At 42.2% G+C, this 22,781-nt stretch overlaps 2 protein-coding genes across 2 annotated transcripts; one reads left to right on the plus strand and one right to left on the minus strand.

The window, feature by feature from the left end:
- Positions 1 to 3,241: 3,241 nt before the first annotated feature.
- phf5a (PHD finger protein 5A) lies at positions 3,242 to 5,939 on the minus strand. Its single transcript, XM_071528234.1, has 4 exons — positions 5,815 to 5,939; positions 5,426 to 5,449; positions 4,150 to 4,316; positions 3,242 to 3,427 (listed from the first exon to the last, which is right to left on the minus strand). Exons 1-4 carry the CDS (start codon positions 5,864 to 5,866, stop codon positions 3,338 to 3,340), a joined length of 333 nt encoding a protein of 110 aa, XP_071384335.1. The 5' UTR covers positions 5,867 to 5,939; the 3' UTR covers positions 3,242 to 3,337.
- Positions 5,940 to 6,593: 654 nt separating this feature from the next.
- Positions 6,594 to 19,354, plus strand: aco2 (aconitase 2, mitochondrial). The gene is made up of 17 exons (XM_071528221.1): positions 6,594 to 6,633; positions 8,549 to 8,691; positions 10,107 to 10,365; positions 11,072 to 11,164; positions 11,272 to 11,430; positions 11,935 to 12,085; positions 12,598 to 12,702; positions 13,323 to 13,414; positions 14,011 to 14,116; positions 14,591 to 14,748; positions 14,853 to 14,926; positions 15,160 to 15,271; positions 15,406 to 15,684; positions 16,536 to 16,727; positions 17,357 to 17,489; positions 18,948 to 19,069; positions 19,199 to 19,354. The coding sequence occupies exons 1-17, from the start codon at positions 6,598 to 6,600 to the stop codon at positions 19,331 to 19,333; spliced, it is 2,349 nt and encodes a 782-aa protein (XP_071384322.1). The 5' UTR covers positions 6,594 to 6,597; the 3' UTR covers positions 19,334 to 19,354.
- The last annotated feature ends 3,427 nt before the right edge of the window (positions 19,355 to 22,781 follow it).

The raw sequence follows: 22,781 nt of genomic DNA on the forward strand, positions 1-22,781 counted from the left end.
ATCAGTTTATCTCCATGTAATGCTGAGCTGAGTGACAACAATGAGCTTCCTGACTTGTTTTAGTCATTTTTTCTTTACGCTGTCTGCACAAATTCAAACTGCATCTGCCTTTCAACTGATAGTTACATTTGTTAACTTGGAGGAACTTGTTTTTGATCTCTCTTGTTCCGTCTTTCTATTCTTCTGTAAAGGAAAAAGAAATGGCTCTGCATTTTGAGTGTGGCTACCTTTTGTGTCTTGACTTGTAAATATGAATAAAGCGTTGTCGAAAAACTGTTCATGGTATTGAGCTTTTTTTGTCTCCCAGATCTTTAAAGGGACTCTAGACATCAGTACTAGTGTATAACAAAATACTGTAGTTCTCCACTGCCTCTGTAGCAGTTTCTTGTTATCAGAGTCAAAACCACCTGAGTCGAGTCCAAGTCAATTTCAAGATCCGGTCCAAAGAGGGTTGAGATCAAGTCTAGACCGAGACCAGAGCAAATGGAGTCCCTTTCAGGACCAAAATAGGCAATAAACTGCTTACATTTCTTTGATAAGGGAGTTTCTTCAGGGTGTGATGTGGAATCTGTGTGCAAAAACTCTGAACTAGACTTAAAGACTTAAACATCCAACTAACCAGTGTACAGAAGTTTAAAAATCATTGCATACAGGTTTCTAGAGGTGAAAAACTGTTTGCAACACTGGGGAGAAAATAAACCAAACGTCAATAAAGTGACCCGTGTTTCACATGTTGAGATAAGCAGGGAAAGGTTGAGTCAAAGGTTGTTCTCTACTGTGATTAGATGACAGGTTCTCACTTCTTGCAGTTTCCTCATCACCGTCTTACCCATAACTCCAGTGGAGAACAGCCTCTAGGGCAGTGGTTCTCAACGTGGGGTCCGGGGACCACCAGGGATCCTTGAGGGGGTTCCAGGGGCCCCCCAGTAAATTGATGAATTGTTAAACTTCAACATTATTTCATTTACAAGAAATTAAGACTATTAGAGAATGTAGAAGAATGACTGTTCTGATCATAGTTTCTCAGTTATCTCTCTACCTACAATACAGACAGTCATGGAATTCTGGACAAAATCATATCTAACAATAAAAATATTCTCAGATTTGGGTCAGAGAGAAAAAATCTCATCAAAATGGGGGTCGGTGGCCCTAATGTGGACTAAACTAGGGTCCTTGATATGAAAAAGGTTGAGAAGCACTGCTCTAGGGTATTATTGCTGTAGTAGATAAGCTCAGAGGGACAAAGAGCTTGGTCCAATTCTTTCAGTTCCCAGTCTAACGTCTCACTCGGTTCTTCCCAACTTGAACAGAAGTCAAGCAATATCATGCAGGATGAGAAATTCTTAATACACTGAACAAAAATATAAACGCAATACTTTTGTTTTTGCTCCCATTTTTCATAAGTTGAAATAAAAGATCTAAGACTTTTTCTATGCACACAAAAGGCTTATTTCTCTCAAATTTTTTTTTAACAAATTTGTTTAAATCCGTGTTAGTGAGCACTTCTCCTTTGCCAAAATAATCCATCCACCTGACAGGTGTGGCATATCAAGATGCTGATTAAACATCAAACAGCATGATTATTGCACAGGTGAGCCTTGGGCTGGTCACAATAAAAGGCCACTTTAAAATGTGCAGTTTTATCTTGAAAAAAGACATTTATTAGGCACTGAACTATGGATCTCACATGACTAGTAGGGCTACAGATATGCATTTTTTGAAAACCAGTCAATATCTGGTGTGACCACCATTTGCCCGGTACAGTGAAACCCGGGATTCATCTGTGAAGGGAAAACACTTCTCCAAAGTGCCAGACGCCATCGAAGGTGAGCGTTTGCCCACTCAAGTCGGTTACGACGACGAACTGCAGCCAGGTCAAGACCCCGGTGAGGACGACGAGCACGCAGATGAGCTTCCCTGAGACGCTTTCTGACAGTTTGTGCAGAAATTCTTTGGTTTTGCAAACCAACTGTTGCATCAGCTGTCCGGGTGGCTGGTGGTCTCAGACGATCTCACAGGTGAAGAAGCCGGATGTGGAGGTCCTGGGCTGGCGTGGTTACACGTGGTCTGCGGTTGTGAGGCCGGTTGGATGTACTGCCAAATTCTCAGAAACGACATTGGAGATGGCTTATGGTGTGAAATGAACATTCAATTCACGGGCAACAGCTCTGGTGGACATTCCTGCAGTCAGAATGCCAATTGCACGCTCCCTCAAAACTTGTGTCATTGTGTTGTGTGATTAAAAACTGCACATTTTTAAGTGGCCTGTGCAACAACCATGCTGTTTAATCATCATCTTGATATGCCACACCTGTCAGATGGATGGATTATCTTGGCAAAGGAGAAGTGCTCACTAACACGGATTTAAACAAATTTGTGAACAAAATTTGAGAGAAATAAGCCTTTTGTGTGCATAGAAAAAGTCTTAGATCATTTATTTCAACTCATGAAAAATGGGAGCAAAAACAAAAGTGTTGCGTTTATATTTTTGTTCAGTATAGTTGATTTTCCAATCTGATGCCAGGCAAAAAGTGTGACACAGCGCCATCTGGTGGAGGGAGGCAGAAGCAGGAGGCTGGTGTGGGAGTGACGCTCATGACCTCCCATTCATTTCAGATGGGAGTCAGTGCCGGTCATGAGCATCACTGACTCCCATTCATTTCAGATGGATTTCTAACAGGAGATAGCCTCACTGACCCAAACAAAATGACACTTTAAGGAAGTTTCAGAAAGATCTGCCAACCCTGCAGAGTACATAAAGACTTGACCCTTGTCCAGAATGGAAAGCTACCATACAAATACTGTAAAATAACACCTCAGATGAGAAGTCTTCCAGAATCTAACCAATGGCAAGTCTCTAGGCTAATTTTGTTCCTGTATTTTTCCCTGGTAATTGGTTAGATTTGTTATTTGACGTTATATTGAAAAAGTGAAAATATACAAACATTGTGAGAATTAAATCTGCAAGATCACATCTTGTTCACACTGCTATATCCACAAAAGTTGGATATAGCAGCAATATGAAAGAATGTTTGTGGCTGATAATGGTTCACTGGACCAAGTCAATTTTTTGTCTATTATTATGATGATGATGATGATGATGATGATGATGATGATGATTATTAGCACTGTGTGAGCAATAGCAGGCTTGCATAATCCATCCAACAGCAAACATGAGCTCTATGATTTTCTAAACAGATAAAAATAAATAAATAGTAACAAATAAAAAGTAACACAGAAACAATAGAAAAGACAGCTTTATTAATAAATCAAACAATGTTCCTTAAAAAAGAAAGTTTCAGAGTCAAGCTGCAGCCCGGCCCGGGCCGGCAGGTCTTCACCTCTTCTTGAAGCCGTACTTCTTCCTTTCATAAAACAGATCTGTTTTGGAGCTGCCCAGGTTCACGATCTTAGGACAGCCATCCCGCTGTGAAGACAGAGGGACAAGATGCTGTTAGAGGACAATTTCTGCACAAAGAATCTGGTCTAGAGCTGCAACGATTAATCGATTAATTGATTTGTTGTCAACTATCAAATTAATCGCCAACTATTTTGATAATCGATTTATCGTTTTGAGTAATTTTTTAAGCCTTTTTTTTAAAGAAAAATAAGTCAAAATTCTCTGATTCCAGCTTCTTAAATGTGAATATTTTCTGGTTTCTTTACTCCTCTATGACAGTAAACTGAATATCTTTGGGTTGTGGACAAAACAAGACATTTGAGGACGTCATCTTGGGCTTTGGGAAACACTGATCCACATTTTTCACCATTTTCTGACATTTTATAGACCAGACAACTAATCGATTAATCGAGAAAATAATCAACAGATTAATCGACAATGAAAATAATCGTTAGTTGCAGCCCTAATCTGGTCCCAGTTTTAATTTTGTTCACTTTCTTGATTTTTAAATTATAATTCTGCAAATCTGAGAGGATGTACAGGTGTGTTTACAGATGGTGTTTATTGTGTGTATGATGTGACTGCCAAACTAAGCTACTGATTTGACAAAAACATTCCCAGCAGCCACTTTAAGTTTCATCTAATCTTAGAGCTGAAGACACAACTGAGTATGCTCCAGTTTGACCCATTACGCTGCTTCAGCACTCGGCAACAGAGTAGAAAAAGAAAACATGCGTGGGGAAACGTACATCTTTCTCCTGGATGGTGCACTCTTTACAGTAGTAGGCGTCAGACACACCGGGACCTCCGCAGATGACGCAGCGGCCCTGATAGGAGCCGTAGTTACACTCGTCACAGATACGCACCAGAGTGCAAGGCCTCACATAGGAATCACAGATCACACACTTTCCATCGCCTGGGAAAAGAGGGGGAGGGAGGGATGAGAGGAAGGAGTGAGAAGGAAGGAAGAAGCAAAAATTAGATGTGCAAAATGTGTAATGTGGAACCAGGAAACATTTTGAATACATGTTGCTTTGACAGCCTGGATGGTATCTCTTTGTGTTCTATTTCTATGTCTAGCATTCTCTCCTAATTAGACCATGTGAGTGCTAGCACCTGTACTCTAGTAATTATTGGTGCCTGTCTTGTATTTAAAAAGGAGTCGACAGAGGCATCTTGCTTTATACGCTGATGAAGACAGTGTTGCTGTCGAAAGGTTTTTTGCATCGGAGCTATGGGAGTGTCTCTACAATTTTCCACTTTGAATCTTTGTTCCTGTGGGCCAGTACCCCATTGATACTGGTGTGTGTTTCAACACATTTCCAAGATATGACGGCCTGCACCAATATTGAAAACATGTTATCAAAATGAAAGATGAGATGATGTGCGTAGTCGTCCATCACCGCTACCTGCATCATTTTGTGAAATCCGTACCCAAATGTCTTTATGATATCAGTTCAAAACAGTTTCCAAAGCTGCTGCTACAGTGAATTTTTTTTTTTTGAGCTGACACTGAACTCTGACCCCAGCTGCACATCACTGTGCATCAGATGCTAGCTGGGTCTGATGCTTGTAGTCAGTGAAAAATGTAAACAGCAACACGAGAAAGATTGACAGTTTTTAATACTGGAAGTCATATTGACTGTAAAAAAAGATGTAGTTACTATAGCATATACAGACGCCAAGACGTGCCACTATCTTTTTATATGGGAGAAAAGGGTTGTCTAAGTTTTTAAAAATCGGCATTTTATTTAAGTTAGTGCTGCGTGATGAATTGGATGCATGTCCAGATGAGGAATCGAACATAATTTTAGAAAAAGCAGATTCTACAGTGTGTTTATTTGCTACTGAGCAAGGAAACTTGTAACTCTAACTAGTTTCAGCTTCCAACTGACCGGCTGTTTCTCTCCCATACAAAGAGGTGAAAAAAACTATGAATTGGGATAGTGTGATAGCAGCCTCTGTTCATTTAAGTTGTAGTAAAGCATGGCGTTGTTTATAGTAACTTTAGATGATCATACTCACATTTCTCGCAAAGTCTCCCGATAGCTGAGAAAAGAAAACAAGCGGGCAGAGTCAGTCAGTGTTAATACCAGGTAGCTAACTGTTAGCTAGCTTAGCCTAACGACGTAACTTCTGTTTACTATTTACAAGAAAATTCACTATCATATGCACCATTACAATTACATGCACTATTACAACTATATTCTGTGAAATAATAACATATCAGTCAACCTTGTAATGTCTAGTGTTGGCTCAGAAACACGTCTCGGTTAGCACACTATCAATGAAATCCAAGCATGTTAGCATGTTAGCTAACGTTACTTCAAACAAAAGCAAGGGTAAAGCAGATCCGGTTGCTGCCAAATCAGTCAAACTGCATTAAATATAATGTGAATTTAAATAAAACATACCAACACCGGCTTGTTTTCGGCAAAAGATCAAATCTGGATGATGCTTTGCCATTGTCGGCAAACGCAAGGCGAGCGCTGCTGCTTTTCTTCAACTTTTACCTTTGACCTCTTCTTCTTCTTCTACTGCAGTTGGCGTCCATGTTGCGTTGTATTACCGCCACCTGCCGTCTCCAAAAAACATGACACACATCTTAAACACCTCGAATCCACTGCATAGAGAAAAACGCAATAAAAAAAGGAGAAAAAACTACTGTAGAAAGTGAAAAGCATTTGTTCAGTTCAAATTGCAGCATCTCTCAGCTCTGAAGAAAAGATGCTTGCGGCAAAACGAACCACGATCTCCTCCGATCCAAAACGATTTGACCTTTCACCTACATTTTTTTTATTATTTCTATTTCACGGTAAATTATTTCAAATTATTTATTCTAATTGAAAATTGTTGTGGTTTACGACATGCATATAGAGGGATTCTATCATAAATAAGAGAAAAAAATAAAATAATAAAAAAAAAGTTGTCGGCGCCATCGTCCTTTCAGCTTTGTACCTAAGCAACGAAATAATAAAAAAAAAATTCTTACGTAAATTAATTTCCATATAACATCAATGTAGACTTGATACAGCATTGGAATAGTAGTATCCGAGCATTACGCCATTTTTTTTAAAACAATCTGAATTAAATACAACCTATATTTATATTGATTTTCTCCTGCGAGGACCTGCGGCGACCACGGCTAACAAAACGTGACGTCACCATTGCTCGACACATCTTTGTCAGTGAACAAAATGGCAACCTACTGTCTGACTGTCGCCCGGCTTCAGGTGAGAGAACAAAAATCGTAATTTTTAAGCATATGTACAGTTGAATAATGGCATTTAGTATATTAGATTATTTAAGATCAGTTTGATGTGAAGCTGACGTAATTAAGTCGCTTGGTGAGGCTGCGACGGTTAAAAGAAACGTTAAACAGTCGCCGACCGGCCAGGTCATCGTGTCCCGACTTCAATTACAACGCATCCAGTGGGGCAACGAGTTTGTCATTGCCTCACAAAACACGGTTTAGCCCTTAATGTGCAAACTGTCAACATAGAAAACGATTACTGTCTTTTCTGTAATAACATCAAGTCTGTGTGCTTTAAATCGGACGTTTGACATCTATTAGCAAGGTTAACACAAGGTTAGAGCTCACAGCAACTAACACAGTCACTGGCAGGCGACGTTTAGCTTATAATACTTCCATAATGCAGACACAGGACGTATTTATCAATGTGCCATGGGAGTTAGTTATTTATATTCTTGACATTGGTGTGACTGAGTGGAAGGTTGCCGGTTCAAATCCCTAACTGCTGCCCAGGTGCCCTTGAATTACATTACATTACATTCAATAATAAATAAACTGTTGTCATAATTTTTTTGCCGTTTACTTTTTGATAATTGTTGATCCTCCAACGGACATCCAGACATCCTGTCTGATGTCTGCGTTAGTTCTGTAATTGATTGATTTTTATGCTTAACTGTAGTTCTGTAATTGATTGATTTCTGTACCTTAACGGTTGTTCTGTAATTGATTGACAGCACGTCTTTGCCCCCCCCCCCTTGACAGTGAAAGTTATTGATCAGTGGTTGTAGGTTCAGCTGTTCACTGCCTGTTCCTTCACTTCACTAGTGAAGGACCCACAGATTAGCTGGTCATAGAAGCCTTTTGTGTGCCTGACAGTTTCTTTTCTTGTTATTTTTGTGTGTGTTAATTTTAACCTTTATTTATCCAGGGAAAGTGGACAGCACTCTTGTTATTTTCTAGTGGCGTCTTGCTTCACCTTCACACATTTACACACATTCAAACCAGCTGCCAGCTCCACAGCAGCAAGTTGGGGTTTAAAGGAATAGTTCACCCAAAAAGGAAAATTCTGTCATCATCTCCTCCCCCTCATGCCATTTGAAACACAGGTGAAGTTTGTCCATATAACACACAGGGAGGCTGCAGCACAACTCCATAGCAGCCTTCTCCTAAACAACTGAAGTCAGTGGGGACCAGTTCTTCAGAGTTCCAAAAAGACCTACAGTATATTTACACCATCATTTAGTGCAAATCTTAACTACAGCTGATTGATTTGCAACAAATAATGGTGTATAGGTCTTTCTATTCACAGTGTGACTGTTTGGCTGTTTTTGTTTTGGAGCTCTAAAGAACAGGTCCCCATTGACTTCAGTTGTTTTGGAAAAGGCTGCTACCAAGTTGTGCTGGCAACCTCCCTGTGTGTTATATGGACTAACAAATTTCACCTGTGTTTCATTTGGCATGAGGGGGAGTAGATGATGCCAGAATTTTCATTTTTGGGTGAACTATTCCTTTAAGTGCCTTGCTCAAGGGTATATGGACAGTAGTTGAGTCCAGGGATTTGAACCGGCAACCCTCTCGGTCACAAGCTGTTGCCTCTTCATGTCCCTCTCCTTCCTAATCTTCTTTCTCTTGTTCATGTTTATTTATCCCAATGAGATTCTAGCCTAGTAACAGTGGCCAAGTCCAGACACACACACTCTTTCTCTTTGATATGAATTTTCATATAGCTTCTTAAACATGTATGAATTCACATGACTCAAAAAAAATGTGCACTAAAAGGCTGGAAACTGTGTCAAAGAGCGTGTGTCTGGACTTGGCCACTGTTATCTTACCTCTCCTCTCATACTTGTGCTGAAATGACCCTGTGGTGTGTGTTGCCCCCCCCCCCCCTCCAGCTGGCCCTGGGCCACGGCGCGCGACGCCTGCATGTATCTGCAGCATTCAGCGCCAAGGCCAAAGTGTCCATGAGCCGCTTCGAGCCGTCTTCCTACGTCAACTATGAGAGAATGCAGTCAAACGTCGACGTTGTACGCAAAAGGTCAGCCGCTCTAATCTGTTCCAGTGTTTACTCTGGCTCACATCACTGTGGCGTCCAACGCTTCCTTATCTTCCTGAATGTTTGAGGTTCTGCGTTTGTTTTTCCACACCGTTTTCTGTTGTCTTTGGCAACACCGGTCTGTCTGTCTGTCTGACTCCCGGTGCTCGAATTACTGTGAAGTTCCTGAGAGTCTCTTGTGTGGAAGGCGGAGATTTGTTTGTGTGTGTGTGTGGAGGGACAAGTGGTGGTGGCTGTGCACACTGAGACGTTTTTGCTTATTCTGCCCTGTAATTACTTAGTGTTAGCCTAGTTTTAGACTGCTGTAGACTGCTAATTATACGATGAGGCATGATGAACAGTAGCCTATTATTTCACTGGCGTAGTCTTGCATCCCACTAATCTCCGTCTCCTCTCATGAGCCTGTCACCATGCTCCTTAGCCTACATGGAATTATCAAATACTGCAAAATATCAAGGCATTTACATAAAGATACAGCTTGTATAGGCTAATTAATTTGCTCATTCTGATTGTTTGCTCCTTAAATCTTTAAATTTTAAATACATTTATTTAGGGTACAGCACCACAGATGGCCAACAATTATCTATTAATGTCTAATAGAGCAGTGATTCTCAACCTTTTTCATATCAAGGACCCCTAATTTAGTCCACATTAGGGCCACGGACCCCCCAATTTGATTCGATTTTGTCTCTCGGACCCAAATCTGAGAATATTTTTACTGTCAGATATGATTTTGTCCAAAATTTGATGACTATCTGTATTGCAGGTAGAGAGATAACAGTGAGACTATGATCAAAACAGTCATTCTTCTTGTTATAGATGAAGTAACAGAGAAGTTCAACACCTCATCATTTTGCTGGGGACCCCCTGGATCCCCCTCAAGGACCCCTGGTGGTCCCCGGACCCCACGTTGAGAACCACTGTAATAGAGGAAATGTTTTGCATGAACCTGTATCTTTACCCCTCTATTATGAAATGTTGAAGCTTTTTCAGTTTATCTGCCATTCAGGTAGCTCAAGAAAAATGTAAAACAAGATAAAACAAAATGCTGGATAAATGATTTTATTTTAAACACTAGAAACCCTCAGTAGTTCCCTTAAATCAAACCTAATTTATAATGCTGCAGTCTTCCCACTTTGTTTACTTTATTAATATCCAACATTTTCAGCAGCATGTGTCCACATAACAACACAATTGTTTATATTCTACTTTGTTGCTTGTATTTGTTTTATTTTTATATTCTAATTGTGTGGTTTATAATCTCTTTCCTTTTCCCTGCTGACTCGTCTTTTTCTGCTGCAGCGACCTAATTTCCCCATGGGGATCAATAAAGTAATACATATATAAAGTAATAATAAATAATAACAATGAAGTTTCCTCTTCTCTTCCCCCTCCAGACTGAACCGGCCGCTCACCCTGTCAGAGAAGATCGTGTACGGACACCTCGACGACCCGCACAACCAGGAGATCGACCGCGGGCGCACCTACCTGCGGCTGCGGCCCGACCGCGTGGCCATGCAGGACGCCACGGCCCAGATGGCCATGCTGCAGTTCATCAGCAGCGGCCTGCCCAAGGTGGCCGTGCCCTCCACCATCCACTGTGACCACCTGATCGAGGCCCAGGCCGGGGGGCCCAACGACCTCGCCAGGGCGAAGGTGAGGGGGTCACAGAGGGTCTGATCTGAGGGTTCAGGGCGCCGTTTCACTGTGAAGTCAGAAAATGATCCGTCAAAAACACTACTGTGGTGATTTGACTGCTTTTTTTATGACAGATATGAACTTATACATCGTTTACAGTTGTTTTACAGCAGTTGTTTAGCTTAAAACCTGGCTGTAAAGGTGCAGCGTGAAGCATTTTAAAACATGAATATGTTATTGTCAAATGAATTGTGATACCTTGGTGTAATTACTGTAAACAAATGAGACCAGGGTCAAGACGATTGGTAGCCTCTCTCACACACCAGTGGTATTGTTAGTGCTAGTGTTTCTCAAATTTAAGACTACATTTCCCATAAACCCTGTTGCTTCCAGTCACAAAGAGGATGTTGCTACTTGTACCTCCTTTCGGGCGTCACTCGGTTTGTTTTCTATTTCACTTACTGAAGAGGATCAACGTGTTGGAAGTGATTTCTCCATCTTCCTTTCACTCCTTCCACCATCTGCTGCCAGAAACCCTGAAAGCTTAAGCTCTGTTTGCTCTGGTATGCAGAGTAGAAGCCAATAGAGACGGTCTTCTCATCGCTGGTCTTGTTTGTTTACAGTAGTTGTACTGATGTCTGATACTTAACGAAGTAAAGATCTACTGATGTTAAAATGCTACATGTTGCACCTTTAACCGGCCTTTTCACGGTTCTCCTCATAGGAAGTTAACCAGGAGGTCTACAACTTCCTGGCCAGTGCCGGGGCAAAATACGGAGTTGGCTTCTGGAAACCCGGCTCCGGAATCATCCATCAGGTATCCTAGTTCAATCATATTTGGATTTGATTTTGGCCTAGTGGTAACAAATGTTAGAACCGCTGTTAATTTTGACACGCTTATGTACCGATCTCTTATCCAATCAGATCATCCTGGAGAACTACGCCTACCCAGGAGTGATGCTGATCGGCACAGATTCGCACACGCCCAACGGCGGCGGCCTGGGCTCCATCTGCATCGGAGTGGGAGGAGCCGACGCCGTGGACGTCATGGCGGGAATCCCCTGGGAGCTCAAGTGTCCCAAGGTTAGCAGAACACCCGGCTTTCCACATATGAAATGTTGCAGGCTTTGATTGGGGAAACGACAAATGTGAATACTAGTAATGAATGTATATCAAGAGTTGGCACATGAGTTGAGTTCCATTCTCATTGTTTACCAGGGGAATGCATGAACGCTAAACATGTTGACCTTTGTCAACTATTTACAGAGGTGGAAAGACTACTGAAATAAGTAAAAGCACTGTTACTTTGGTTAAATTTTACTCAAATTTTACTCTTGTGATGAAATTTTTACTACTTTTTAAAAAAAAATCATATTAACAAAGCTAGTATAAACTATCATGAGACATGAAGTCCAGAATCATCCTGTTTTACTGTGAATGACTCGTACTGAAGGAGTAAGCAATCATAGAAGTATTGATCAAAAATCTATTCTAGTAGGGTTAGAGTAGTTGTAATCAGTTACTTTCCACTTCCAAACTGTTAACCCGGATTACTTCACCAAGCTCTTCTTCTGTGGTCCATGACAGGTGATTGGGGTGAAGCTGACCGGCTCCCTGTCTGGCTGGACGTCTCCTAAGGACGTCATCCTGAAGGTGGCCGGCATCCTGACGGTGAAGGGAGGCACCGGAGCCATCGTAGAGTACCACGGACCCGGGGTCGACTCCATCTCCTGCACCGGTCAGTGGAAATAACAGCTGGCGCTGTTTTAAATCCTGTTTGATGTTAGTTAGTAGGATGCCTTTTGTTTACAACCAGCATGCGGTTAGTTTTCAGGACTTTGGCACTACCAGGATTATGACTCCACTCCAAAATACATCTGTAATGAAGCAGTAATTATTTGTTGCCTCCTTCTTACTTTTCAAATTAAAACAACCACACAAAGGCAGAAGCTTAGTCACAGCCATTATGGATTGAAAGACTTGTAATTTTGTCATGAATCAGCTCTCTATGGCTTTGTTTGGAACTCACAAATTGGTTCCAGTGAGTTTAGTCTAAGTTTGTATGTTTTTATTCTGGCTCCAGGGAACTTGGGCATGCATCGTTCTTCGTCTGTAAGCTCTTGGCTCACATTTAACGCTCCACCAACTTTATAACCTGTTATACTGTACGTGCTCATTTGCTGTCTGGTGCCAGAGCCGACGTGTAGAAACGATGTGACAGTCTGATGTGTCGGTCTTGTTGTGCTTCAGGAATGGCCACCATCTGCAACATGGGAGCTGAGATCGGAGCCACAACCTCCGTGTTTCCCTACAACCACCGCATGAGGACGTACCTGGAGAAGACCGGGCGAGGAGGTATGTTCAGCTTTCAGAATGAACATGTCATGCTTTCATGACTTTGCACATTGATAGAGGCAAAACGATGAAAACACAGTGATGGAATACAAAGATAGAAAACAGACTAAAGGGTCTGGCTTGTTTGGCGATGTCCTGGGTTTGACTCTGGCTCAGGATCTTTGTTGCACCTTTACTGTCTTTCTCCGCTGTCAACTATAAAAAAAAATGCCCCCCGCCCCCAAAAAAACCCCCAAAAAACAAAGAGAAGAACAAGGGAAACAAATTACTAATGGAAACTAACTGGAAAGATTCAAATAAACAAAATCAAGAAAAGATGCTACATGAAAATGCATAAAATGACAAAAATTACAATTGCTGTAATACAGAAATTGGAATCATAGGGGAAGTGAAGGTGTGTGCGTCTTAACCTGTGTGTGTGTGTGTGTGTGTGTGTGGGAATGCATTTGCATACTTTTGTGGAAGAGTTGCAGGTTAGAGATGTGTTTTTTTGTTTATATGGGAATATACAGTGTGAGGGGCTTGCTTGGCTATTCGGGGAACTCGGGGAACTCTGAAGATCGGTGCACAGAATCTGTTTTCCTCATCACTCCTCCTCTGTCCTCTTCATCTCCTCTCAGAGATCGCTGCACTGGCTGATGAATACGCTGACTTGCTGGTACCAGACAAGGGCTGCGAGTACGACCAGGTCATCGAGCTCAACCTGGACGAGGTCTGTCCCTCAAAACTGTTTTGGTGTTTAGAGAGGTGTATTCCAGACAGGGAAAGTCAGGGAATTTGATAAATTGTCTAGGGAAGTCAGAGAATATCTGGGAATTTTACAAATGGGTCACATTACAGGAATATAGCAGAATGTATTTTTGTTTCACACGTTTTCAGCCCCGCTGGAGTGGAAACCAGACTTTAGAAAAACAACATTAACAAACCAGGAAGAAATAAAATCTTTAGGTCACAAACGTGCTCTGATTTATTTTTGGAAAGGCACTGAAATGTCATGAACTTTTACATCGGGGCCACAGCTGGGAACCCTGCAAATATGACTGACCTCATATAGACTGTAGGGCCTTGGCATCACAGAATACTGTCACATATTAAGAATACATAAGAAATATGAACCTTTTTTTTTTTTTTTACACATTTCTTAATATGTATTGCACTAGTCTGTTACTACTGGAACTTATGTTATTAGTCACTGCAGATTGTGTGTGTGAGAGAGGGAGAGTAAAGTTCACAGCATGTAAAACGTGTTTGTATTTGTATAAATGTCAACAGTTGATTTACTTGAACGCTCTGCTGTTCTCTCTCTAGCTGAAGCCGCACATCAACGGACCGTTCACCCCTGACCTGGCCCACCCAGTGTCTGACATCGGTGCCGTGGCTGAGAAGAGCGGCTGGCCGCTGGAGGTCAAAGTCGGTGAGCGCTGACCTGAGATCACTCTGCTGCACGGCTTGATGCATACTCCTGCTTGTTGCCTCACTAAACTGTAGGCTAGAGAAGAGAGTTAAAGCCATTTGTTCTCAAGGAGACAGATTAGATATGTCACCATCAAGTAGTTGACTATTGGTTGTCTAGATAAATGTTCAAGGAGCGTTAATCTGGGAGTTGGTGCTCTTTGTTTATCCAGATTGGAGCTGACAAACAAAGGATACCAAGTAGACAAAATAGAGATTTTAGATTTTTCATTAAGTCTAGTTGTTATTTTTATTTGAGTTTATGACAGTGTTTTTAAGACCTAGTTTTTGTCTTAGTGAAGGTGATCTTTGAAGTGCAAAAACACCATAGCAATGAGCGCTTAGAACCAAAGATGGACACAAAATATGTAAAAATCAAACAAACAAGGAACTCCTAGATTACCACTTTAAATCTCTGGCTTCTTTCTCCTCTCAGGTCTGATCGGCAGCTGTACCAACTCCAGCTACGAGGACATGGGCCGGGCCGCTTCTCTGGCCAAGCAGGCTCTGGATAAAGGCCTGAAGTGCAAGGCCCAGTTCACCGTGACCCCCGGCTCGGAGCAGATCCGCGCCACCATCGAGAGAGACGGATACGTGAGTGCCGGCACACTAAGAGACAGAGTCACACCTCCCTGTCAAGACGATTTAGCTTGGACTTGGAGTGATAGAAGCTATAATGTGTTTGTGTCTTTCTGCAGTCAAAGATCCTTAGCGATGTTGGAGGTGTGGTCCTGGCCAACGCATGTGGACCCTGCATCGGACAGTGGGACAGGTAGACTCAACACACAACATGCCACAGGCTTCATATATCATCTACATATATGCCATTTGGTGCAGGCTTGTATGCAAAATGCCTCATAATATCATGAAAGAAGTCAAAATAAACCTTAAAACTTTGGTAGTGCATTGAGCCATACAAAATAATTCAATTGGACTAATTTGGGTGTTTTTATGTAGGTGAAGATACTATGTGAGGTTCTCATCAGTGTGTGTGTTTGTGTTCAGGCGTGATGTGAAAAAGGGAGAGAAGAACACCATCGTCACTTCCTTCAACAGGAACTTCACTGCCAGGAACGATGCCAACCCCGCAACACACGCCTTCGTTACCTCACCTGAGGTAAACACACACATTCACACAAAACTACGCCTCTCTGCTAGTAGTTTAACACATTCACAGTCTGCTAGTTTGGACACTTTCAGGTACACACAAACACACAGTTTCGAGTTAAATGTCCCCCTCTTCCTCCTCAGATCGTCACGGCTCTGGCCATCGCCGGCACACTGAGCTTCAACCCGGAGACCGACTACCTTACGGCCCCCAACGGCGAGAAGTTCAAGCTGGAGCCCCCCAACGGAGACGAGCTGCCAGCCAGGGACTTCGACCCGGGCCAGGACACCTACCAGCACCCCCCCGCCGACGGCAGCGGCCTCAAGGTGGACGTCAGTCCTGAGAGCAACCGGCTGCAGCTGCTGGAGCCTTTTGACAAGTGGAGCGGAGGCGATCTGGAAAGCCTGCAGGTCCTCATCAAGGTCAGTGGGGCAAGACCGGGGTGTAAAGGAAGAAGAGCAGGAAACTTTTCTTTCTTTTCTTTCTTTTATTTATCTTGCACAGTTTAAAACAAGGAAGAGAAGACATGAGAAGCAAAAGAACAACAAGGTAGCAGTATATAGTGCAGGGTAAGAGGCCCTAAGGGGCTTATTCATGGCCTCTACCTAAGTAATATATTTAAGGTTCACCAGCAACTATTTTACCAGATAAATGCAATATTTAGAAATGAAAAGAACCTCCAGGCGATGGCAGTTTGCCTGTCAGTGTGGCCGGAAGAGTAAATAAACTTCCCAAGCACAGCCAGAGATTAACCAACAGTTGGCTCCTGTCATTTACCACTTTGGATGGGACGTTTGTTTTGGTCGAGACTGTGTGGTGAAATACATAACGCTCACTCTCAAACCCAGATATGATACAATTTGCCTGGGTTGGGACTACTACACTGTGATCCTTCTTTGTTATCAGTGTGGGAAATTAACTCACCAGCTGGTAAATTTTGACTGTGGCTGGTACGTTTGTCTACTCTAACCTGCACTATTGCAGGTGATCGTCTTCCTTTTTGAAGGTATTTTTAAAATGTAGTTGGTTGGTAAAATGGGGAAAATGGTGTCAGCTGTACCAGCCACTGTGGCTGGCAGACCAAGAAGTTAGTCTCCTGCCCTGCTTCTCCCTACTCACCTTTTAAACAAAAGCTTGATTTTTGTGTTGAAATCATATCGTCCTGTCGCAGTTCCTCAACTTCTTCACTGCTTCTGTGGTGAGAATGGAGATGTTTTGATAATGGAGATGTACTGACCTCTCTCTCTCTCTCTCACCTGCCCTCTCCCTGCAGGTGAAGGGCAAATGCACCACAGACCACATCAGCGCCGCCGGGCCGTGGCTGAAGTTCCGCGGTCACCTGGACAACATCTCCAACAACATGCTGATCGGAGCGGTCAACATCGAGAACGACGCCGTCAACAAGATCAAGAACCAGCTGACGGGGGAGTTTGGAGGAGTGCCTGATGTCGCCCGTCACTACAAGGTGACGAACCGGACTGATCCTGACCCAGATCAAAGCCTTTCTTTGGCAGCATACAGCTACTGTCTTCAGGAAGGCTACGATGCTGAAATTGGGCTTCAGAGACATGGAGTTCATTTCCATCAAACATCTAACTTAATCGTCTTTGTTTTTGACTGGGATTTGTTCAAAATGGGTCCATTTTGATGAGCATTTTGAGGCTCTACAGTATCACAAGGCACATTTCCTATCTGTCATATCTCCCATATCTTCCTCCTCTACTTGCTCTAATATGCTGTTATCTTGGAGTCATAAAAACCCCTCCTACTTTCCTTAGCTCCTATTTTTCTTATTCCTTTTTCCTCGACTTGCCCTTGTCTTGCAGTCACAAAGAATCCCTTCTACCTCTTTAGCTCCTATTTTTCTTATTTTTCTCATTTCTTTTCCTATTTCTCTTATTTCCTTTCCTAGCACGTTACTCATAATCATTCTTGGCTCACAGTAATATATTTGTCATGACACTGTGGTTCTGACCCTTGTACTCCTTTTTGACAGATGCTTGAACTGTTGGTGACCAAAGCATTGAGGGTTATTCTACTTTTGTGAATATATTGCCTCTTCTCCCAACCTTCTTTCCCTCCCGGTGTGCGCAGGCCAACGGTCTGTCATGGGTGGTTGTGGGAGACGACAACTACGGCGAGGGCTCCAGCAGGGAGCACGCTGCGCTGGAGCCCAGGCACCTGGGAGGCCGAGTCATCATCGTCAAGAGCTTCGCCAGGATCCACGGTACGCATGGACACTGCAGGGGAGGGGGGGGGGGGTAGTTTAAGATTCAGTATGTGACCGGAAGTCTCTAAAGCCCTATTGACATGGGACTAATACTGCCTGAGGACGTCCAGTGATGATAAGTGATCATTTATAATGTTTGATTTCGGCTGTAATTTGCCTTTGCCGTGTGATTTCTATGCCTTCAATTAGATGTGCAATTTCTCTCTTCTGCCTGTCATGGAAAATGGAGGCATTAGTGGAATCTACTGTATAGAGAAAGGTTTTGAATGTTAACTTGAAGTTTTGCTTCTCTAAATCAGAAAGAGACATAAAATCTTGACCTTATATAATTCTATCTGGGACACTGATGATTTAAGCAAATTTCATTATCCCATGCGAAGGCATTTCATGAAACGCTGATGCTGGTGGGGGATTTATTTGATAAATTACATGCGGTCCCCACATAAATCTAGTCATGGCTTTAGTGCTTGAGCCAGCATGGTCCTTAAAGGATAAGGCTGGTGTTTTTTAATGCATTGCTTACCGTCAACAAATCCTATGAAAATAACAAAAACAGCAATGATTTTGTTTTGCCAACAAGTCTCATCCATGTAGACGGTGCCCAATGCAGCCATGTCCCAGCAGCCATAGAACTCCATTGTATTAAAAAAACGATTAAAAACCCGTCACAGAGCCATGCTGCTGCTCTGGCAGCATATTTCATCATCATGATGCACCGGGCCGGCTGACTTTTTCCTCAAACAACTTAATAAGCCGGCTGTAAACACTTTGCAATCTCAGGAAAGTAGTTCCGTAGCACAGAAAATAGTCCCCGGCGTAATGAAGAATTTGTTCCCATTTGAATTTGATTTGGTAATAACTACAACAGTCTGACTTTTCGTGGTAACAGTTAGCGATTTTTAAAATGTAAACTATGTCTTTGTGAGCTGTGTTTCAAGGTTTTTAGCTTACAATTGGAGCCAATGACTTCCGGGTTGACGGCTAAAAAGGGAACGTGGGAAGTCAGAAATTAACAGGAGTAGAGTAAACGCATTGTTGATTTTGTTATTTTCATAGGATTTGTTGACGGTAAGCAATGCATTAAAAAGCACCAGCCTTATCCTTTAAGCTAACAAAGTACTGATCTTCCCCTGACTTTGTCTCTGAAGTTGGGGGTTCTCAACGTTTTCGCTCCATGATCCCCCAAAACAAATCGCGTCTTACTCTACTGAATGGCTTCACAACATCAACCAATTATTTTTCCTTTTCAGGTTATTTCACATAATTTTACATAAAGGTTGTTTTTTCCAATTTTACAACCGTGGTCCTTAGACGTAGAGAAGTAACGGTTGTTTTGCTTGAGTTGAGTGTGAAAACTTGGACTTTAGCATTTACATTTCTTCATACTCCTCATTTCTACATGCCTTTTCAGACATCTACTCAGCTAACAAGTGTTTCTCTCCTTCCTGCTGTCAGAAACGAACCTGAAGAAGCAGGGTCTGCTGCCGCTGACCTTCAACAACCCATCAGACTACGACAAGATCCGCCCCGACGACAAGATCTCCATCAGAGGACTCAAAAGCTTCACTCCCGGACAGGTGGGTGGCTCGTCTGCAGTCCGTTTCCTCCTCCGATCTCATCAGCAATTGACATTTAAAGTCGGTGATGATTCTGTTTTGTGATGACACCACTCTTCCTCCTCCTCCTCCTCCTCCCCCTCCCCACAGCCTCTGACCGCTGTAGTGAAGCACAGCGACGGCAGTGAGGATTCCCTGCAGCTCAACCACACCTTCAACGAGACGCAGATCGAATGGTTCCAGGCAGGCTCCGCCCTCAACAGGATGAAGTCGCTGCAGAAGTGAGGAAGAGGAAGACGAAGAAGAAGAAGAAGAGGGGAATTGGGGGGGAGGGGGACAGGCAAGAAGGGGGGGGGATGAAGAATGTAGAAGCTGTTGATGATTCTTCCATCATCGACACTGGCGTACGACTCGGACTGACGCTGTGTGTCTCCTGTATACCTCTTAGAGTAAAGAATTGTTATATCGCTTCAGACTTTAAGTGGTAAGCTAATGTTGATGATGGAACGTATCGACTGGTCTGTGGTCAGATGTTTCTGAAAGCCTTCAAGCGTTGCAGTAGGTGTGTGAGGTCCGGGAAGCTGATCCTGAGACCGTGGACGAAGAGTCGGGCATTAGAGGAGGAGGATTCGGTGTGTGAGTGTGTATGAGGTTTTTGCGCTGAAATAACAATGACGCACCACTCATGTAGGTTTAACCCCCCCTTAGTCCCATTCAGTCCAGTGCAATTCAGTCCTCAGCTACTGTCATACACACACAAAACTTATGTTGCTGTAAGGAAAATATGGGAATCAGTCCAGTACCAAAATGGATACCAGTTCAGTCAAACAAGCTCTTGAAGATACTGTAAGCTGCTAGTGTTTCAAAGTCCTAACCAGTGTTTGAGCTCAGACTCTGTGTTGTGAAAACAAAGGGAAGCTCGCTGCTGATGCTGGACATGGACACACACAACACACACACACACACACACAACACACACACACACACACACACACACACACACACACACACACACACACACACACACACACACACACACACACACACACACACACACACACACACACACACACACACACACAAACACACAAACACAAACACAAACACTCACACTCACACTCACACTAATCTTTGACCGGAAAGCAGTGACACGCTGCGGTGCTGCCGGTGTTTTCAGCAGCTGTTCAAACAGATCGGTACGGCTTGGGAGGCAGATCGACCTCATGCTGGAGCTGAGCCAGCTTGACGTAGCCAATCACCTTGTTGCTTCAGCGCTGTGTTTGAGACTGCATGGCAAAACAAATCCGCTTTAGTGATTTACTGTAATTCAACCTGCCTCAGTGTGTTTTAAAGGAAAAATCCATCCTGAAAAAAAACTCCAGCTATTTGTGATGTACGTTGCATTTCTGGGCCTGTTTTGTTGTTTGGTGATGTATTTTTCTTATTCCTGTTCATAACTGGCCAAACATAGATAGTGTGATGTCATGTCCAAATATTTCCAGCAGCTACAATGGAGTTGTTGAAAGGCATTCTGGGAAATGTAGGAAAATCACAAACTGAAGTAGAAGGAAACAGGTTTAGGGAAAGTGTATACACCAGTAAATTACAACACTTCAGAAAATATCACAAAATAACTCCTGGGCTGCACTGAACATCACAGATTGATGGTATCTAACAGTGTGAGGATTTTTCCTTTGAGGCTCCATCCATATCCCATAGGGCAGCATGTTATCGTCCATCACAGTGTATATTGTCAATGTTCCAAAAGGTTGCAGATTCGCCCCTACTAGTATACAGAGGCACTTGTCCATGTATGCTTTACCACTGTGTATCACTGCAGTACCTGACCCTCTCCTTCCCTTCTCCTCACTTCTCTCCCTGTAAATCCTAAACCTCTTCACACAGTGTTTATTTATTTTTCTCTGGCAAAAGGTTCAGATCCTACGTGCATTTTAATAATAAAAAAAGCATGTTTTTCTTGTGTCACAGTGTTCTCCAGACACAGCAGTGAACTCGGACTCATGCTGTTTCCACCTGTATTTTCAGTGCCCTTTTTTGTGGGGTAATGTTTCTTTTTTTTTTTTTTTTGCTCTTCCCTGTTTAAAACTCCAGTTGCACAGCAGTGATACTCCCACCACAATGGAAAAAACGCAACCTAAATACTGTAACCAATATGAAATACTTCATGTATTGATTTTGAGTGAGTACAGTGTTGGGGAACGTAAAAGTAATGAGTTTTACCTCATTATCTTAAAAAGGAACTAGGGTTTTTACTTTTTTCTGCATTCTTTTTCAAGTTTGAGCTAACGAAAATGAAATTATCTGAAAGAAAAATTAAAGTAATGACATTCTAATTTTAAAAAGTGATATCAGATAACTGAAAACTAATATGTTAAATTATTAATTGCAGTTAAAAGTAATTTTCTCTTAACCTGTTACTGCCATTAGTCCATCTTTAGTAAATGTTTTGCAACTGGAGTAAAGATGCCATGTATTTCTTTTTTTTTTTTTTTTTTTTTTTTCTGACCCCTCCTCAAAACACAATGCAGTTCTCACCAAGAGTTTCAATCACTACATGAAGTTATATGATATTTCAGACTCAAACCACTCTCTTCCTCTGACCCGCTGTATGGTTCCATGTATATTTAAATGTTTTTTTTTTCTTTTCCCAGTTTTTCTTTTTTTTTTCTGTGTTACGGAAACGAGTGCTCTTCGGTCGCCAATGGGTTGTAAAATAAAAATTCACAGATCTCATTTACATCGGCTCCAATGATGTCACTGGAATGTGTCTTTGGTTGGATTATAGATCGAAGTAGAGTAGATATAGTAGTAGTAGTATAGTAGATATACACTGAATGTACACAATCCCAGGGACACTTTGCATGAAGTACACTGATGAGGTGAAATCAGGTAAAAGCCATTATCCCTTATTGATTTCCCTCATTAAATCTATACTAATCACAAAGGATCTAGATGAAGAGAAGCAGACGAGTTAGAGAAGGATTTTGAAGCTTTGAGACAACTTGAGATATGGATTGTGCAAAAGTGGCTGCAACTCAATATCAGGAAGACGTCCCTAATATTGTACACATTGTGTGTTTTATACATGATCTCACATATCACAGTGCACATCTACACACACCACAAACTTAATCATCTCTGACAACTTTGCTTAGTTTAAGAGTTTTACTGGATTCAACATCATGAAAATGAATGAAAATGTCAATTTTATATCATCTTTAATCATATACAGCAGTGATTCTCAACCTTTTTCATATCAAGGACCTTGATTTAGTCCACATTAGAGCCACAGACCCCCATTTGATGAGATTTTGTCTCTCTGACCCAAATCTGAGAATATCTTTTATTGCTAGAGATGATTTTGTCCAGAATTCCATGACTATCTGTATTGCAGGTAGAGAGATAACAGAGAAACTATGATCAAAACAGTCATTCTTCTACATTCTCTAATTGTGTTCACTTCTTGTAAATGAAATAATGAAGTTTAACAATTCATCAGTTTGCTGGGGACCCCCTGGAACCCCCTCAAGGACCCCTGGTGGTCCCCGGACCCCTGGTTGAGAACCACTGATATACAGTATATATAAATAGAAGACAATATGTAATGTGATAATAGGGCCCCTTTAAATGTCATGCACCATTTGTGCATGTGCATCTTCTACCTGGTCTAGTTTAAACTATGACAAATCCTTCCCCATACTCTTTAACAAAA

Source organism: Centroberyx affinis, unplaced genomic scaffold, assembly GCF_046629955.1.
Source record: "Centroberyx affinis isolate AG114_WGS23_722 - 3 ecotype Tasmania unplaced genomic scaffold, CSIRO-AGI_Caff_v1 ptg001636l_1, whole genome shotgun sequence".
In the NCBI taxonomy this organism is placed as follows: Eukaryota; Metazoa; Chordata; class Actinopteri; order Beryciformes; family Berycidae; genus Centroberyx; species Centroberyx affinis.

What these genes read in the sequence shown, in the direction of transcription:
- phf5a (XM_071528234.1), bottom strand. Translation starts at nt 5,866, where the DNA reads ATGGCAAAGCATCATCCAGATTTGATCTTTTGCCGAAAACAAGCCGGT. An exon ending in CGGGAGACTTTGCGAGAAAT is followed by an intron (nt 4,317 to 5,425) that starts GTGAGTATGATC and finishes CTCTTTTCCCAG; the next exon opens with GCGATGGAAAGTGTGTGATC. An exon ending in GCACCATCCAGGAGAAAGAT is followed by an intron (nt 3,428 to 4,149) that starts GTACGTTTCCCC and finishes CTGTCTTCACAG; the next exon opens with CGGGATGGCTGTCCTAAGAT.
- aco2 (XM_071528221.1), top strand. Translation starts at nt 6,598, where the DNA reads ATGGCAACCTACTGTCTGACTGTCGCCCGGCTTCAG. An exon ending in GCCTGCAGGTCCTCATCAAG is followed by an intron (nt 15,685 to 16,535) that starts GTCAGTGGGGCA and finishes CTCTCCCTGCAG; the next exon opens with GTGAAGGGCAAATGCACCAC. An exon ending in ATGTCGCCCGTCACTACAAG is followed by an intron (nt 16,728 to 17,356) that starts GTGACGAACCGG and finishes CGGTGTGCGCAG; the next exon opens with GCCAACGGTCTGTCATGGGT.